At 42.5% G+C, this 13,452-nt stretch overlaps 1 protein-coding gene across 5 annotated transcripts in view; it reads right to left on the bottom strand.

Annotated features, from left to right (window-relative positions):
• Window positions 1–13,452, bottom strand: part of ARMC9 (armadillo repeat containing 9) — a 171,473-nt gene that overhangs the window by 134,129 nt on the left and 23,892 nt on the right. For all 5 annotated transcript variants that reach the window (XM_035306028.3, XM_035306032.3, XM_035306031.3 and 2 more), the window contains exons 6-7: window positions 12,208–12,300; window positions 7,998–8,022 (exon numbers count right to left, since the gene is read on the bottom strand). In XM_035306028.3, the coding sequence (XP_035161919.1) occupies window positions 7,998–8,022; window positions 12,208–12,300 (118 nt within the window). The remainder of the gene's footprint in view (window positions 1–7,997; window positions 8,023–12,207; window positions 12,301–13,452) is intronic.

Genomic DNA, 13,452 nt, shown 5'->3' with positions numbered 1-13,452 from the left:
CTCTGTCTCAAAAAAAAAAAAGAAAAGAAAAAGTAAACATTTCATTCTAAATAAACTGAGCTCATAAAATGCCTGAATCAAACCTGTGGTTTTTTCTCTGTTTTTGTACTATGTAGTTGTCTGGGAGACAATTCATATCTGCAGGACAGTTCTTTGTTTTAAACAAAACTTCGGGCTGCTTGACTCATGCTAGGAAAAACAAGAACCCAGAAGGAGAAAAGATTCCATCGTTCTGCCAGTTTGGTAAAGCCTAAGATCACTCCCACCAGGCGTTAGAGCAAGCAGCTTGGAAGGCTCTAGGATTCTCTGCTTGGAATCTCCCGGTGGGCAGCCCTGAAGACACTGAGGCCAAGCCACCCTGGTGGCAGCAGGAACAGGTGAAACCTCACTGGTGTTGGCACTTCTTTGCCCGTACCACCTTCCCTTTCTTGAAGGTCACATTTTGGACAAAAGGAAGTAACACTACTCCAAACTCAGAGTAACTCACTTTTGTCCTGATCCAAGTACTGTATCATATTTAAAGTGTTCAAAATGGACAGGTTTCAAGGATATGAAGAGATATTTTAAAATTATGAAGACCTGGGCTCAAATCCCTACTCTACTATTTTTTTGTTGGGTAACCACAGACAAAATATTTAACTCTGTGATTCTCATTTCTTAACCTATAAAATGGGGATAGTTGTAATTACCTTGATGGGTTACTGTGAAGATTAAATTTAAAAAATACATTTAAAGTGTCTAGCACAATGGCTGGCCCAGAGCAGGTGATCAACAGTGGTGGCTATCTATTACTACTATTATATTTCATGGAGAGGGGAAAGACTTTGTAAATACATTTCTTTACAAGTAGGTAACTTCTGAAAAAGGCAGAAAAGTTCCATCCTAAAGCAGTGGCATGCAAGCTCGGAAAGGTATCAGAATCATCCACAAATATTCAGCAAACTCCCCAAGGGCTCTGATGCACACCACGGGTTTGAGAAAACCTAAGTTATCCATGCTTCCTAATTTTTGTCCTAAAAACCTACATTCAAATTGTATTTCAAACTTTCATGTTTCATTACTGTTTATGTACAGAAGTAAAATATTTTTACTATTAAAACTCAAAATATCAATGATACTGAACCATGTATTATTATTCAACATCCACAAATCTCAGTATTGAAAGATAACTTTAAAAAGTCACTGGTATAGGCCGGGCACAGTGGCTCATACCTGTAATCCCAGCACTTTGGGAGGCCAAGGTGGGTGGATCACCTGAGATAAGGAGTTTGACTCCACCTGGCCAACATAGTGAAACCCCATCTCTACTAAAAATACAAAATTAGTTGGATGTGGTGGTGCATGCTTGTAATCCCAGCTACTTGGGAGGCTGAGGCAGGAGAATCTCTTGAACCTGGGAGGCAGAGGTTGCAGTGAGCCGAGATCGCACCATTGCACTCCAGTCAAGGCAATGAGTACAAATCTCTGTCTAAAAAAGAAAAAAAAATCGCCGGACATGAATTTACATCCAGTACTCGAATACCCTGAAAATGTCACCGAAAATCATTTATCAAGACTCTCCTTAAATATTATTAGGGAAAAGGGGTCACTACCTTCTGAGTCTTAGGATGTGTTAAATTTGTGGTATTATTAAAGTTTTTCAGCTGAGCATGGTGGCTCACACCTGTAATCCCAACACTTGGGGAGTCTGAGGCAGGCAGATCACCTGAGGTCAGGAGTTTCACACCAGCCTGGCCAACATACGGAAACTCCATCTCTATTAAACATACAAAAATTAGTAGGGCATGGTGGTACACTCCTGTAATCCCAGCCACTTGGGAGGCTGAGGCAGGAGAACTGGTTTAACCGAGGAGGAGGAGGTTGCAGTGAGCCAAGATCACGCCACTGTACTCCAGGCTGGGCAACAAAGCCAGACTTCGTCTCAAAACAAACAAAAAATGTTTTTAGGTGAGGTGTGGTGGCTCACACCTATAATCCCAGCACTTCGGGAAGCCAGTGCAGGTGAATCGCTTGAAGCAAGGAGTTCAAGACCAGCTTGGCCAACATGGTGAAACCCCATCTCATACAAAATTAGCTGGACAAAGTGGTATGCGCCTGTAATCCCAGCTACTCGGGCGGCTCAGGCACTAGAATCGCTTGAACCCAGGAGCCAGAGGTTGCACTGAGCCAAGATCACACCTCTGTTCTCCAGCCTGAGCAATAGAGCTGTCTCAAAAAAGTAAATAAATACAAATAAAGTTTTTCATATATATATATCTAGTTCAAAATTAGATAAGCTAAAAACTTCCAGTGTTGAAAATTCCATAGACTACTATTCATAATCCCATGTTGTGGCAGTAAGTATTGAAGAACATCTATGCAAATTTTCTCAACACAGACCAAGTGGTACATGATGAATCAAGTTCCAAAACCCATTAGCTAGGCCCAATGACCTCCCAAATCACCAATGAGAATGTCCCCAAAGCAGTCCCTCTGTAAAGGAGACTGCGCAAAGGAATCCATCCCCCAAGAAGCTCATTCTGCAATTAACTAAACATAAGATTATCTGTGGAATTTTTGCCTTGGGAACTCAGAATGAGAATTTATGACAATTTCAAAGTGTGGCACATCTCAGGGATACAAGGTCTAGCTGCCTTCAGCCTATTGGAATGAGAGAAGGAGGCAATAGGACTGAAATGTTTGTAACCATTTTCAAATACAGTCAGTACTCCATATCCATGGGTACTGCATCTGTGGATTCAACAACCTCAGATTGAAAACATTTGGGGAAAAAAGCACCTGAGCTGAACAGATACAGATATTTTTTCATGTCATTTTCACATCATAAACAAAACAGTATGACAACAATATATACTGCATTAGGTATAGGTACTCTAGAGATGATTTAATGTATATGGGAGGATGTGTGTAGGTTATATGCAAATACCAGCTGGGTGCGGCGGCTCACAACTGTAATCCCAACACTTTGGGAGGCCGAGGTGGGTGGATCACTTGAGGTCAGGAGTTCGAAAGCAGCCTGGCCAACATGGTGAAACCTTGTCTCTACTAAAAATACAAAAATTAGTCAGGTGTGGTGCTGGGCACCTGTAATGCCAGCTACTCAGGAGGCTGAGGCAGGAGAATTGCATGAACCCAGGAGGCGGAGGTTTCGGTGAGCTGAGATTGTGCCATTGCACTCCAGCCTGGGCAACAGAGTGACAGTCCATCTCTAAATAAATAAATAAGGTTATATGCAAAAACCATGCCATTTTATATTAAGGACTTGAGCATCTGTGGATTTTGGTTATCTGTGGGGGTCCTGGAAGCAATCCCTGTAGATACTGAGGGACAACTGTACACTCTTTAGGAGAATAGCCTGCTACCCAGAGACATAACCTTGCAGATATCTTAACTAGCTACAAACAAGACCTGTCCATGACTATAAGCTATTTGGGTGACAGCTCAAACACATCAACTTTATTTCAGAGTATTAAACAGTACTTCCTATTTTCCCTGTCAAAAGTTTTATGGGACAAGAACAACTAAGCCAAGATGCCTTGCCATGCAAGACCTCAACTTCTTTTTTTTTTTTAAGATGGAGTCTGGCTTTGTCACCTAGACTAGTGCAGTGGCATAATCACAGCTCACTGCAACTCCCAGGCTCAAAATTATCCTCCCGTCTCAGCCTCCTGAGTAGCTGAGAGTAGTTCAGGGGTGCATCACCACACTCGGTTAGTTTTTGTAACAATAGGGTCTCACATTGTTGGCCAGGCTGGTCACAAACTCCTGGCCTCAAGCTATCCTCCCACCTCAGCCTCCCACCGTGCTGGGATTACAGGCATGAGCCACCACGCCTAGTAGCAAGACCTCAACTTTTAATGGAGATGTCTTATTAGAACCTTCATATTATTTTAATAAACCATCTTAGTCACGCCAGCGAAATTTATTGAGACTCTTCATATCCAAAACTACTGACATAACAGTGATATAAATCTCCCCCTGCCACTCGAGCTTTCTTTTTTAACCTTTCTACTTCACTTAGGGTGCTGCATTTTCTTTTAAAGGGTACATGAGACTTTAACTGCTGCCTCAAGACAAAACGATCAACTTTTAAATATAGAATTATTTTTCTCACCCACTATAAAAACCTAAAATTAACCACTCTATCGTTATACTCTTTCCTCTTTGGATTCAGATAAAAATTGCCTCTTTGCTATTTCACTAATCAACAGATACTGGATGAAGAAAGTTAAAACATAACTTATGAATATGACTCATTATTTTTAAAAATGCTGTTTAGGGCTCTAAACTCCAGAAAAATGATCAATTGCTCATTTTCTAAAAGGGTTTAATCAATTCATGCTAGAGGCTGGGTGCGGTGGCTCACTCCTGTAATCCCAGCACTTTGGGAGCCCAAGGCAGTCAGATCACGAGGTCAAGAGATCGAGACCATCCTGGCCAACATGATGAAAGCCTGTCTCTACTAAAAATATAAAAATTAGCTGGGTGTGGTGGCACACGCCTGTAGTCCCAGTTACTGGGGAGGCTGAGGCAGGAGAATAGCTTGAACCAAGAAGGCAGAGGCTACAGTGAGCGGAGATCATGCCACTACACTCCAGCCTGGACGAGAGCGAGACTCTATCTAAAAAAAAAAAAAGAAAAATTCATGCTAGAAAAGCCAAAAGATAGTATTTCTATATCCTTTTTAAGTAACTAGGTAAAAACAATAATCCGATGTTACTATAATGTCAGTTTTTATTCTGTGCAATATTTCCAATGTAATTCCTTTTGAGGGAAGTTTCTACTGCAAGCACCTTTTCTGCCTTCTTTAAAAGCTTATGCAATTTCACTTTATCTATGACAAATTCCTATCAAGACACACAGAACAATATCACTCAGCCACTTCATTTAAAGCAACGTGTGAGTCTAGAGTTAAATTAAACTGGGGCACGTCTGTGCCTTTGGTTAATGCAGCCTTAGCTGCAGGATGAGGGGACAAGGGGACCAGGGGGTGACAAATGACTGTCATGCCTGGGCCCAAAATGCTCATCTACAGTCTCCATAGCAACACCGCATTATAGCATTCACTCTGCCACAGATGCACTTTACTTGTTAGACTCAAATCCACAGCCATTCTGCCTGGCTTTCAGAAAACTCTTTAAAATCGATCCTAACGAAGGCTTGAAAACTGGTCTCCTTACTGAAATTCCAACATTAAACACCTGTAGAGAAACACAGCTCTTCTATTTGCATTCCCTTTCCCATGTTTATTTGATCTGCGAAACTGGGCCACTTATCAGATTGACAGTAATGCTCTCAGAAGAAAGCTCTGCTCAAAAACTGCAGTTTACGGTAGCGGGACATGAGCTACAGAAACTCAGGAACCAGAGAGAAGTTTCTCACTACTTCCCCCGCCACTGCCTGGGAGTCCAAAGGCCAGTTCAGAACAGGGACTTGGCCGATTCAACTAACAACTAAGGCAGTTCTCTGGGGCCCAGAGATGCAGGTGTGACGGTGGTTTTAAAATGCCTGCAGTCTTTGACACACCCTCCTTCCCATCAAGAAGGGAAATGTAGGCCAGGCGGGGTGGCTCACACCTATAATCCCAGCACTTTAAGAGACCGAGGGGGGCAGATCATCTGAGGTCGGGAGTTCGAGACCAGCCTGACCAACATGGAGAAACCCCATTTCTACTAAAAATACAAAATTAGCCAGGCGTGGTGGCACATGCCTTTAATCCCAGCTACTCGGGACACTAAGGCCAGGAGAATCGCTTGAACCCAGGAGGCAGAGGTTGCGGTGAGCTGAGATTGCGCCATTGCACTCCAGCCTGGGAAATGAGCAAAACTTTGTCTCAAAAAAAAAAAAAAAAGAAGAGGAATGTAATCTCCTTTCTCTGAAGGTGAGATGACCTTAGGAATTCACTTGCAAGAAACAGAATGCAGCAGAAATGACTGACTTCAGAAGCTGGGTTAGAAAAAGTGACACAGCTTCCCACCTGGCTCTCTCTGGGGACATTCACCCTGGGAACTCAGTCAACATGCCTGGAGGAAGCCCAGGCCACAAGGAAAGGCCACACAACTGTTCTTGTCAAGGGCCTCTGCTGAGACCCCAGGTGACAGCCAGCACCCACCACCACTCTGCGTGTTGAGTTCCTTGGAGCTGCTCCGCCTGACTGCACCATGAGACCTGCTACAGGGGAACAGCTTAACTGAGCCCACAGCTCCCAGACCATGTAGGGTCATCGTCACCATGTTAAGTGAATGTCATTGTTCTGTGCCACCAAGTCGGGATGGTCTGTCAGGCAGCAATGGAACAGTGGACTGAGGCGCATTTCCAGGAGCTGCAGGCCAAGATCCAAAGGCCCCTGTGAAGATGCCGGCTGTGCTGGGGGTGAGCAAACTGGCTTGGGACACACCCTGGCCAAGGCCCAGGCCTAAATGAACACTGAAAACCCATAGTAAAACCCAGAGAACAGGCCTGCAGAGCTGAGGACATGAGCTGGGACTCTTCTTCCACAAACTGTGCTGGGGGCAGGGCAACCTTGGGAAACTCCAAGACTCAGGGTGCTCCTGTGACCCTTGGAGTAGTCTAGGTTGATCCTGTGGGGCCACATCTGTAGCCCTGCTCCTCCATGAAGGGTCAGCAGGGCCTGTCCCCTCTGAATGACAGAAGGGTCAGCATGGCTGGTAGAACCAGTCGCACTCTTAGGACGGCAGAGCTGGGGATACTCAAGGCTACCAAGGGCAAAAACCAGCCTTCAAAGCCTCCTCAAAGGCTGATGCTACCAAAGCCATCTGGAGTGACAAAACCAAACCCAAGCTCTCCCTGATGTTGACAAACCCCACTGTTCATTTGACAACTCCCTGGTGAGCAAAGAGCTAAATAATTTACTGATTAATGCTTCCTTTTTTTTAAAAGGGTAAAAAAACCACACAAGAAAAAGCAAGGGCAGGAAGTTCTGCAATCCTCTGACAGGACTCTGCTTTGAAGGGGCATGGAACAAGATCTCCTGTAGTCACACTCCACCTGCTGGGAACTGAGGGTTATGCTAGCAATACTCACCAAAGGGAGGCAGCTTTCAAAATACAGTATCAAAAGCAAACTTGAGGCACAGTTCCCCAGCTGTGGCCACCAACTTCATATTAATTATAGTTTTCTCACCTTACTCAAAAGTGAATAGTTCTAGTAAAAATGATTGACCATGGACAAATAATAGTTTATGCTACAAACTTAAGACTGGAATTCGGCCGGGCGCAGTGGTTCACATCTATAATTCCAGCACTTTGGGAGGCTGAGGCGCGCAGGAGCTAGAGGCGGGCGGGAGCTCGAGACCAGACTGACCAACATAGTAAAACCCAGTCTCTACTGAAAATACAAAAATTAGCCGGGTGTGATGGTGTGCATTTGTAGTCACAGCTACTCGGGAGGCTGAGACAGGAGAATCGCCTGAACCCGGGAGGCAGAGGTTGCAGTGAGCCGAGATCGCGCCACTGCACTCTGGCCTGAGCAAGTGCACTCTGACAGAGCAAGACTCTGTCACAAAAATTAAAAAAAAAAAAACACAAAAAACTAGAATTCCTACTTTGGAATGGAAAATGCTTGATAAGAATGGGTACACCATATTTCTTGAAGACCCCAGTTGACTAGTTCAAGGTAAAGTTAAATATATTAAAACAATTAAAATAATTCTTTCCTCACCCATGCCACCCTGTGTCTTCTAGGGTACATGTGCTGATGCTGCTGCTGCTGCAGCTCCTTCCCTTTGGGATATTACTTGGATTCTCTTCATTTCTCCGAGGCTTAGCTATCTGATATACGAGGCGAAGCTAACAACGCGAGCCCTCCTGAAAAGGGCCTCAAGGAACTGCAGATCGATATGACTGCAAAGCCCTTCAGAAATATTTAGACTCTTAAAGCCAAAATCATAAATTCTCTCCATCTTTGCACCTATCTTACTACTTAAAACTTGCATTAGCAAAGTTGTTCTTAGACAAATTTAAATCTAGATGATTTACCTTTGTTACTTAGTCCACTCTCCTTCTGGGATGAAAAAGAAGTTCAGGAAAACAGGCATTCCAGGAACAGGACTCGGGGTATCAGACACCCTGCAGCTAATGTGAGAAAGCACCTCAGCATGGTGAAACAGAGGGTTCTCGGAACCTCGAAGGCCAGCTCCAACTGTTGCTATAAATAGCTAAGCAACTTCTCCATATTCGCCTGACTCACTCCCAAATAAGTCCTCTTCTCCCCATCTCAATTAGCACTGTCTGAATTCAAGTCTTGTACTATTTCAACAGCCTCCTAACTGGCCCTTCCAAAGGCCTTCCCAAGACATTCTACTAAAAATGCAAATCTGATTTTATACATACTTCAACTCTAACTTCAGTTCGAAGCTTTATCCTAAGGAAATTGATATTGCGATGAAAACAGCCTATCACAGCACAGTGGCTAAGACCACGAACTCTGGAGCCAGACTGCCTGGGTTCAAATCTCAGTTCCCACATGTCTGGCTACATGACTGAAGGCAGTTACTTAACACGTTTCTTTTCCCTTGTCTTAAACTTTTCCTTAATTTTTTTGTAATAGGTTTATTCACATACTGTATGATTCACTTATTTAAAGTGTGCCTTTCAGGCCGGGCATGGTGGTTCATGCCTAAAATCCCTGCACTTTGGGAGGCTGAGGCAGTTGGATCACCTGTGGTCAAGAGTTTGAGACCAGCCTGGCCAACATGGCAAAACTCTGTCTCTGCTAAAAATGCAAAAATTAGCTAGGTGAGGTAGCAGTTGCCTATAATCTCAGTTACTCAGGAGGCTGAGACAGGAGAATCACTTGAACTTGGGAGGTGGAGGTTGCAGTGAGCCGAGGTGGCGCCATTGCACTCCAGCCTGGGCGACAAGAGCAAAACTCTATCGAGAGAGAGAGAGAGAGAGAGAGAGAGAGAGAGAGAGAGAGAGAGAGAGAGAGAGAAACAGAGAGAGAGAACATTTCAATGGTTTTCAGTATATTCAGAGATGTGCAACCATCACTACAATCAATTTTAGAACATTTTCATCATCCTCCAAAAGAAACCCTGTACTCACTGGTAGTGAGTACATTTTCCCTACTCTCCCCAGACTCTGGCAGCCACTAATCTACTTTTCTGTCTCTCCAGATTTGCCTTTTAGACATTTCATGAATACAGTCATCTAATACCTGGTCCCAGTCACTGGCTTCTTTCATTTAGCATAATGCTTTCAAGTATCATTCATGTTACAGCATGAATGATCATTCCTTTTTATAGCTGGATGATATTCCATCATTTGGACAACTCCACAGTTTGTTTATCCATTCAAAAGATGACAGACATTTGGGCTGTTTGCATTTTTTGGCTATTATGAATAACGTTACTATGAACATTCATGTACAGGTTGTTGTGTGGACATACGTGTGTTTTCATTTCTCTTGGGTATACAGCAAGGCCTGCAATTCCTGGGTCATGTGGTCACTCTATGTTTAAGCCTCTGAGGGAACTTCACCTGCTTTTGAAGACTATTTAATGACATGGGAAGATGTTCTCTTCCTTTGATAAAAATACTTAGAAATATACATACACATATATGTACCTATGTTTATTACAAATATTATATACTTTTGGGTGTATGTCTGTATACAAATACATTTCTGTACTTCCCAAATTTTCTATAAGAAACACAGTTGATTTTATAATCAGGAAGCAAAAAATGAGTTTTTTGCAAATACAACTGTTATTCTCCTGCTTAAAATGCTTCAAAGGCTCCTCATTCCTTACAGGACTTGGCATGAACCTTTATAACCTAGGTCCTTCCTAGTCTCTGCCTTTGTCTATGTCAATAACCTGCTCCAGCAGTGTTCTATTCTTTAGCTTCCCACGTACTGTCTCAGTGCCTTTGCACAGGATGTCTCCGCTACCTATAATTCCCACCCCTCCTCTGTTTGCCTCACAGACTCCATTTTATTGTTCAAAGCTTCTATTTGGCTAAGAAAATTATCTCTTGGCCTTTTCTTTATATCCCTAAAGCCTAGAAGAATATTTGACTCATAGTAGAAGCGTAATGTATTGAACTAAACTGCAAATATTTTCATGTAACAAGGAAAATATTAGAATGTTATTTATAGTTACCTGCTATATTTCAGCATATGCTTCAGAGCATGTTGAACAGGATGAAAGGTGACAGTGCTTAAAAACTCTAATGCCAATAGCCAAGCACTTACTATATGCTGGACTGTGTTACACAAGTTATATGTATTAACTCGATCTTCATACTCTTCCTATGAAACTATTATTATGAATTTTTTTATTATTTTTTTTTTGAGACAGGGTCTCACTATGTTGCCCAGGCTGGAGTTCAATGGCACCATCACAGCTCACTGCAGCCTCAACTTCCCGGGATCAGGTGATTTGCCCACCTCAGTCTTCCCCAAATAGCTGGGACTACAGTCACATGGATGCTACCATGCTCGTCTAACTTTCTGTACTTTTTGCAGAGACAGGGTTTCACCATGTTGCCCACGCTGGGCTCAAGTGATCCTCCCGCCTAAGCCTCCCAAAGTGCTGAGATTACAGGCATGAGCCATGGGGCCCAGTCAGGTACTGTTTTGAATATACTACTACTAATGTAACTAATATAATTTACCACGTAAATCATTTTATTTAGATTCTTAACATATTGGCACCCACAACTTTTAAGCTGAGCTACTCTGGGCACACTATGGCATAGCCCTGTTCCACATGGAGCAGTATTAAAAAAAAAATTAAGCTGAGAAATACTTTTTTAAAGCATGTTCAAATAATTATAAGCCAAGCGGGAAAGTTCTAATTTCATTGAAAATCACTGCATATGGAACTCTAGGAAGAAAAGGGACTGGATATGCAAACATTGTGGTATGTAGGTGAAGAGAAAAATTTAAACAAAAGCCTTAAGGATATAAAAGCAGAGAGGAGAGCTATAGATCAGTCTGTTTGGCTGAGGCCAAGCTAAGGAATTTAAATCCAGGCAACAGGGAAAGCTTAGGAAGTTCAAGTAGAAACGTGGCATGGAATCCTAGCGACAGAAAACTTCAGTTAGGTCAAGAGAGTCAAATGCTTTGGTGTTAGAAAAGAAGCAGAAGGTATTATGTGGCAAAGCAGCCTAAATTTTTCATGAAATTAAACAATCACCAATTTTATAATTCAAAACATTATGTTCTTGTTATGAAATAACTTTGGATACATTTTTATTCCAAATAAAAGGAGATACATGTCTTTAAAGACTAATAACCTTTGGCCGGGCGCGGTGGCTCAAGCCTGTAATCCCAGCACTTTGGGAGGCCGAGGCAGGTGGATCACGAGGTCAAGAGATCAAGACCATCCTGTTCAACATGGTGAAACCCCGTCTCTACTAAAAATACAAAAAATTAACTGGGCACTGTGGTGCGTGCCTGTAATCCCAGCTACCCAGGAGGCGGAGGCAGGAGAACTGCCTGAACCCAGGAGGCGGAGGTTGCGGTGAGCCGAGATTGCGCCATTGCACTCCAGCCCGAGTAACAAGAGCAAAACTCTGTCTCAAAAAAAAAAAAAGACTAATAACCTTTGGGAAATTAGTCTCACAGGGGTTGGGTGACCTAATGTTCTGCTCTTCCTGAAACAGGCTCTATTTACACCTGTCACCCTGGAACTCTGTCCAGTTAGTGCCCCTTTTTACTCTCAAAAGTGTCCCAGTTTGAAGTGGACTGTGGTGATGCTGTACAGCTCTGTACATTTGCCAAAAGGCATTAAATTGTATACTTACTATGGGTAGATTTTATAGTATGTAAATTAAACCTCAATAAAGTTATTTAAAAAGTAGTCCCAATTTGAATGACAAGTCAGTTGGACACCCAATCCATATGCCATGGCCTGAAGGCCTTGAAAGTGGTTAAGCGACCTTCTAGAAAGGGACAATTATCCCAAGTTCTTTTACAAGAAGACAAACTTTCTCCTCTACCAAGACAGCTTCTTGCCATGTGATATGTAAGTAAGACCTAACAGAAAAGACAATCTCAAGAGATCCAATGATATAGAAGTTATCTCCACAGGACCTGCCACTAATGATTCATTCACCTTGTAAATATGAAAGTCACAGTATTAATTAACCCTATTTAATGAAGCTACCTAAGCCAGTATGCTACTCTAAATAAAATCTGCTCTAAAACCACAGGGGGTCTCTATTTGCTCCAAAAGGATACATATATTGTTAAGAGCTTTGGGGTGTTGCTGGCTTTAAATATTAAAGCTAGAAACTTCTCCAACTTCACCTTTAACTCTGGAGTCCAGGAATCCTAAGGAAAAAAGCAAAGGAACAAAAATGCAAACATTAGATTACTAAGTACCTATAGTGTCATCAAGTTGAGGTCATTAGGCTACAAAACCCTGCACGGTGATTGAAACCAAAAGCAAAATGTCATGTCAGTGATGTGAGGCTGTGAAAAAAAGGTTTTAGGACATCTGACCAATCCATTTATAGAAGATTCAAGTGCTCACAGCAGGAAGAAAAAATAGAGTTCTTTCATAAACAGAGAAAAAATAACCCTGAACATGATTTGAATATTTCATGTGATTTAAACACAATCACGACAAGGAACATTGCTAGCCTGAATCCAAAAATAGTTCAGCACAGTCTAGGTATGCACAGCACTGGGAGGCATAACATAAACAATTCTCACCAAATTACGGAGTTTCCCCAAGAAAGGGACACATTTCCACAAACCTCATCTAGATAAGAAAAAAAGGACAGAAGCTATTTTTTGCCACAAATACCCTACATCATGTCAAGAATTATGATATATTCTTACCTTGATTTGACCTTAAAAAATAAATTATTTATCTCAAATAATGCTCATTAAGAAGAAAAAATTAATGACTTAAATAAAATAAGAAAAAATACAAGTAACAATCTTTGTCTCAGGACAATTTTCCTTGTACCGTTTATACAGAAATATCTTCTATGCAAACCAAGAAGTTCCACAAAAAAGCAGCTAAACCAGTAAAAATTCATATCCACTGTCCTCTTGGCTGCTACTCCATGGCCCACAGACCTTTCCGTCCTTCCCCACTGTCTCTGCCTTCCCAGCTCTGTATCCTCCTCCATGTCTCCCACCCCGACCCAATCATTCTAGCCAGTATGTCATCTGACTTCTGGAAAAAATGCTGCCAGTTGAGCAGAAAGTTCTTTTTTTTTTTTTGAGGCAGAGTCAGTCTTGCATTGTCACCCAGGGTGGAGTGCAGTGGCGCGATCTTCCCTCACTGCAACCTCTGCCTCCAGGTTCAAGCGATTCTCCTGCCTCAGTCTCCTGAGTAGCTGGGATTACAGGAGAGTGCCACCATGCCTGGCTAGTTTTTACATTTTCTGGCAGAGACGTGGTTTCACCATGTTGGCGAGGCTGGTCAAGAAGTCCTGATCTCAAGTGATCCACCTGCCTTGGCCTTCCAAA

This window comes from Callithrix jacchus, chromosome 6 (genome assembly GCF_049354715.1).
Source record: "Callithrix jacchus isolate 240 chromosome 6, calJac240_pri, whole genome shotgun sequence".
NCBI classification, from domain to species: Eukaryota; Metazoa; Chordata; class Mammalia; order Primates; family Cebidae; genus Callithrix; species Callithrix jacchus.
Note: the sequence above shows the minus strand (reverse complement) of the source record. Positions and strands in the feature narration are given on the sequence as shown.